Source organism: Stegastes partitus, unplaced genomic scaffold (assembly GCF_000690725.1).
Source record: "Stegastes partitus isolate 25-593 unplaced genomic scaffold, Stegastes_partitus-1.0.2 Scaffold202, whole genome shotgun sequence".
NCBI classification, from domain to species: domain Eukaryota; kingdom Metazoa; phylum Chordata; class Actinopteri; family Pomacentridae; genus Stegastes; species Stegastes partitus.
In genome coordinates, this window is record NW_007577933.1 from 31383 (window position 1) to 37809 (window position 6427).

General features: G+C 42.4%; 1 protein-coding gene across 1 annotated transcript in view; it reads left to right on the top strand.

Annotated features, from left to right (window-relative positions):
- The window catches only part of LOC103356460 (leukocyte surface antigen CD53-like), a 15163-nt gene extending 10378 nt beyond the window's left edge, over positions 1-4785 (top strand). The window contains exons 7-8 of the mRNA XM_008280604.1: positions 2778-2861; positions 3588-4785. Of these exons, the coding sequence (XP_008278826.1) occupies positions 2778-2861; positions 3588-3656 (153 nt within the window). The 3' untranslated portion in view covers positions 3657-4785. The remainder of the gene's footprint in view (positions 1-2777; positions 2862-3587) is intronic.
- Positions 4786-6427: the final 1642 nt, after the last annotated feature.

The window sequence follows — 6427 nt, forward strand, 5'->3', positions numbered from 1 at the left end:
ACGCTGGTGACCGACGACTGGTAGAACATCTGCAGGAGTTTCCTGCAGATGTTGAACGACTGGAGCCTCCTCAGGAAGCACAGCCTGCTCTGTCCCCTCTTGTACAGGTAGTCTGTGTTGCATGTCCAGTCCAACTTGCTGTCCAGCCACAGCCCAAGGTACTTGTAGTTCTCTACAAGTTCTACCTCATGTGCCTCAATCAGAACTGGTCGTGGGCATGGTCCAGATTTCCTGAAGTCTACGACCAGTTCCTTTGTCTTTGAGGCGTTGAGCTGCAGGTGGTTTTCTCTGCACCAGACAACAAAGTCGTCCACCAGAGTCCTGTACTCACTCTCTCTGTCATCCTTGATACACCCCATGATGGCTGTGTCATCTAGGTACTTCTGTATGTGGCACAGCTCCAAGTTGTAACAGAAGTCCAAGGTGTACAGGGTGAAGAGGAGAGGGGCCAGCACTGTCCCCTGAGGGGCCACTGTACTGTTGACCACAGTGTCAGATGTGGTGTCCTTCAGTCTGACATACTGTGGTCTGTCAGTGAGGTAGTCGGAGATCCAGTCCACCAGGCACGAGTCCACTCCCATCCTTTCTAACTTTCCCCGCAGTAGCAGGGGCTGGATGGTGTTAAAGGCACTTGAGAAGTCCATAAAAAGAATCCTCACATTGCCGCTTACCTTGCACAGCTCCTCCACCCCAACATTTGCCTGGTAGGCAAATTGTAGAGGGTACTGGCCGTGTTGAACCTGGGGCCTGAGGAGGTGGAGGAGGAGCCGCTCCTGCATCTTCATCAGGTGTGAAGTGAGTGCCACCGGTCGGTAGTCATTCAGCTCGCTGGGCCGGGTCTTTTTCGGCACCGGAACGATGCAGGATGTCTTCCAGAGGGTGGGCACTGTCCCCAGCTGCAGGCTGAGGTTGAAGATGTGCTGTAGCGGCTCCCCCAGATGAGCAGCACAGGACTTGAGCATCCGTGGACACACCTTGTCCAGTCCTGCTGCCTTCCTGTGTCAGATCTTTCTCAGTTGTCCCCTGACCTGGTCAGCTGTTATGCAGGGAGGCATTCAGATTGTTTGCCTCCACCGCCCCCCCTGCTGTTCTGGCTTTTGTTGCTAAGACTGCAGGAGAGACTGCATCCACACAGAAGTTCAGGTAGTCAGTCAGGCAGTGGGTCAGCCCCTCAATGTCCTCGCCATGGGGGGAAAACAGAACATCCCAAGAAGTGGTTTCCATACAGTCTCTCAGGGCCTCCTCCACCTCAGGAGACCACCTCCTGATGGTGCGTGTTGTGGCCGGCTGTCTGTTGACCAGAGGGGTGTACTGAGGCTGTTGGAGGACTAGGTTGTGGTCTGACTTCCCAAATGGGGGGAGGGGGGTGGCTGTGTATGCATCCCGTACATTAGCATACAGGAGGTCGATTGTCCGTCTTTTTCTGGTGGGGCAGTTCATATCAGAAAAAAAAAAATGTTGTTGTTCATTGAATCTAACCAATGACAGATTGTTAGTTTTTCAAATTTTCATTTTATCTGTCCACTGTTTCCTGCTGATAGTGTTCTTATGATGCTCCAGGCCACAGATATCAGATCTACCTGCAACAGTCACGACACAGCACACCACATATATTAACTCTCCAGTGTATCTTATTAATAACACAACGACTGAACATCCTGCATTCTGATTTGTTTGAAGGCAGGAATTAACTTTTTGTACCAGGACACTTCAACTGGACAACGATGGAAAAGTGTTGGGTTGCTGCTCTATGCTGCAGTTTTACACTGTAGGTATAAACAGCTGAGGTGAGGGTTATTTGTGTAACGACCAACAACAAGTGAAAAAAGGATAAATAGCTTCTCAGTGAGAACCATGCAAATATCATTTAAAATATGAATGACATTGGAGTTAATATAGAAATCCAAATCCAAAGTCCAGCCTGTCCGACATCCTGGAGTCAGCAGTCAGAACTCAGCTGAAAACTTTCCTCTTGGAGCTCTCCAGTCTGAAAGGATAGGGTCACAATTTTTATAGATACTGTCTTCAGTGCTTACTGATACAGAAAGAATAATTACAGAAAGCAAAACCTGTTGATGTCTCGGGGGTTTGCACCGTTGCCTGGCAGCAAGACGGTCACCGGTTCGTGTCCTGGTGAGGACACCCGAGATCTTTCTGCGTGGAGGTTACATGTTCTTCCTGTGCAGCGTGGGTTCTCTCCAGGTTCTCCGGCTTCCTCCCACAGTCCAAAAACATGTTGAGGTTAATTGGTGATTCTTAATTGTGAATGTGACTGTACTTGGTTGTCTGTCTCTAAGTGTAGCCCTGCGATAGGCTGGTGGGATAGACTCCAGCCCCCTGCGACCCTAGTGAGGATTAAGTGGTGTATAGATAATGGATGGATGGAAAATCTGATGAAATATTCATTCAGAAACCTGATTGTTGTTTTAAGACTGACTGGGAAATACTGCTAGCTTATCCTTTAAGTCTCCACCAGTCTGGTTTCAGAGTCAATCATAAGCTGAACTCAACTCACTGCTTGAGCAACTGGTGGATTTAATATCAATGTGTCATGTAAACACAGCACATTAATTTGCACAAAGATGAAGCTAATGTGAAACTAAATGTAATTGTATCTAAGTTGCTCATAATGCAAGTACTTTGGCCTTCAAAACACCCCAACAACTGTCCCTCAGCTGTCTTTGTTTCACTGACTCTCATTATTGTGTCCTGTTCTATCTCTATTTTATCTCTTGGTGTAACTATAGACAGGATAACCATATCATTTTGCTTTTCAGGGTTGTCTTGTGAAACTGAGGGACTGGTTTGCCAGAAACTACCTCAGCACAGGGGCAGGAGTTGTCACAATGTTTATCATGCAGGTACAGTACATCCAGCCTTCCTCGTTATACGTCTCAATTAGTGGTGTCCCAGCAGATGGTGTCCATCAGATATCATGCACCTGAAGACCTGATGGAGCTTAACTGATTGGACAGTGGCCAAAGGTGCTTTAGTTTTATACCCATAGAGAGCAGTGTCCAGCACACTTTCTGACATTGCAACAATGGCAGCCACTTTAGAAGCCCTCAGCCAAAGCCCCAAACAGCTAAACATCTTCTTAAACATAGCTATTATCTGGTTTTGTATGAGAAATATTTATTTCAGGATACTCACTGTATCCTCTCAGCCAACCATCACTGTTCTTGGCTCCTTTCAGGCAGTAAAATAGGCTGTAAACAGAAAACTGACACATGACCTCATAAATCTGATATAGAAAAGGTGTTAGCATATGAAACATAAGCACTCATTTGAAGCCAATGTAGTTTTTTAGGAAAAGATCTCTCTCTATTATGTTCATTGACTAGTTCCTAGCTTTGTTTCTGTTGTTTTGAGCCTGGCAGGACATTAATTGTGGATTCATTGAGTTTAAAACTTTTTGTTAAAATGATGTCAATGAGAGGTAACCAACAGAGTTCATACAAGTGCCCTTGTAACATTATGCATAGTAATCTGACACATTTTTATTATAATATTGAAGAGATGTCACATTTGCAAAGCAGTGTATCAGGCTAGTTAATTAATATTTTTCTTATTTTCTTTGTTTGCAGTTTGTTTGCTTGTCTATCACCATCCCTGTCTTTTGCCACTTCAGTCGACAAGGATTGGGTTACCAGTAAAAAAAAAAAAGAGGAATTTACAGCTCTCTGTCAACTCTTCACATGTAAATGGGATGCTTTTTCCTGTGTCAGATTTGTATTCATCTGTTCTGAATGATCCAAGTCCTGCTGCCATTTGCAGCCACTAAAAAGAGAACCAAGGGAGTAAAATGTGAGGACGTCTTATGAGACAATCGCTATTAATGATGTCATGAGGCGACAGACCATTGAATTTGATATAAAGGCATTTAATTGGTATATAAGTTATGACATGATTAGGTAAGAGCTAGTTCACAAAGACCCCCAAAATATGTTTCCCCAAAGAGTGTTAGACAAGATTCTATTAACCACTGTAGGACATCTGCTGTTCCCAATACACCAAGGGGATTTTATTTGTAACACTTGACCTCCTTCCCAGTAATAATTACAGCATAAATCCCCTCTTGTTTCCCAGTTTGCTGCTCTACCTGTTATTAAAATCCTGTCAGATATGTATGTATATATGTATGTCCTTGTATTTTTACAGTGAATCTCAGATTTTTTTTTTCCTGTCCTGCATTTTATCAGCTCAGTGTGACATTTGATAGTCTGATGGAAGAATGTTAACACCAGCTTGTAGGCCTATCTAGGAACCAATCTGACAGTGGAAAGATATAAAAACTGTAAGGGGAGCTGCAACCCTACTGGCTGTCGTAAATTAGCTACAGCCAGGTGCTGCTATGGTACTTCGAGCTCTGCTTTCACTTAAGGTTCAATTAAACGAATGCTGAATTAGCCAGCAGCAGTTCTTTTTTGTAACATATCCATGCTTGTACTGACAGCTATCACTACATTACTTTAATGATGAAGAAAACTAAAAACTGTCAGCATTTTCAAGTCCTGAAGCATGTTACTTTTTATGATTATTGTCCTACTGAGTGTCTATCACAGACCACATCATGTCCACTGTGTCAAAATTTTTAAAATCTTGTTCATGTTGTTAATCTTGTATAAAAGGAGCTTTGGACAAACTAAATTCAGTCAAATTCTTCTGCTTTCTTATTTTGGGGATTTTGAGGTTTCATTTGTTTTATGCAGCTGGAAATCACTTGTAAACTTGTGAGTACACTTTCACTAAGGGGAAATAAAATGGCATATATGCTAAATTAAACCCACACATTTCAGTTGTTTCCATTGTGTGAGTTTCTTGTTTTTTCTGTTCAGCCTACACTCTATGTTCTCTCTGCGATGTGATAAAATCCAAGTTTGAACCACAGGTCACTGTTCAATTCAATTCAATTCAATTCAATTCAATTCAGTTTTATTTGTATAGCGCATATTTACAACAAGTCATCTCATAGCGCTTCACAAAGGCAGAGACAGAAACACCCAACAATCCAAAACATTTGGATTCCCTATAAGCTTCAGCAGTCCGCAAGCAGTCCGCAATAGTGGGAAGGAACCAAAAATCCCCACAGGGGAAAAAAACCTCCGACAGAACCAGGCTCAGGGAGGGACGGCCATCTGCCTCGACCGGTTGGGTGAGAGTGGGATGAATTACACTATTTAGTGTACAGTTAAACAAGTTATTAGAATTTATTGTCCTTTTGTAACAGGAGGCATCATGGTGGGGGCAGCAGGATACAGAAATGTGAGGCCAGCAGCTGTAATTCAGGAGCTCCAGATCCAGAGACATCCACAGAGAGAGCAGTTCTGTTTAGGATCCACTCAGGATATGCAGGTCTTCTTTTGAGATACATTTTTTGGTCTCCTGCACACATAACAATTGATATATAATAGATGGCGCTTAAAATAAAGGTCTAAATTAAATACTGAAGGTTTGTTGCACAAATTAATATAAAACCTGTATTGTAGGACTGGCGACCTGTCCAGGGTGTTCGGCTGGGATAGGCTCCAGTCCCCCCGCGACCCTAGTGAGGATTAAGCGGTGTATAGATAATGGATGGATGGACCTGTATTGTATTACTGTTTTTTTTTTTTTTTTTTTTTTTTTTTTTTTTTTTTTTTACAAATTATGAAGTTACTATGACCGAATACAATTAGAAATGTTGCCTTACAGTTCCTTCATATATTCATTAAAATGCAACAAATCATTGCTAGATCAATAAAAGAGCTTTGACCCAGACATTAGCTAGAAGGAACCATTTCAAGGGTTTAACAAAGCTACTCTGAACTCTAGCTGCTAAACTTGTAATCCAGCTGTTTGGGGAATAAGATTTAGCTCATATAATCTAAATTGGTTTAGCTGTCCAAGAAAACGTTTATCTGGAATATTATGTTTTCCATAACCCGAACAAATCTGCTGGCAGCTGAATGAACAGTTTCAGTTGATATAAGAATAAGATTTACAGAATACTGTATTGTGTACCTAATTCTTCAAAGCAATACCAAATGGACCCTCCTCTGGCCTTTTCATCACAGCATCTGCCTAAATTCAGTGGTTTGGGATTTTTTTAGTGCTTGAGCTGGTGGATTGTATGGTGGTTTTAATTTTGTATGGTGGAATAATTTTAATCTGCTACATAGAATGTAAAAATCACTTGGAATTTAAATAACACTGCAAAACTACAAACACTATGTGATAGACTTTAAATGAACAACGTCTCTTTCTTCTTGGCTCAAACTCACTTGTAGTCAGTAGTCCATCCCAGACAGAGTACCACATTCATCTGGCCACATGAAAAGCCAGCAATGTAACTTGTTAATGCACAACTGTTGTCTCATCCAGCTGTTCTGTAGGAGCACCATAGTATACACAAGGTCCTGGACCAGTGTGGCATTTTTTCCAACAA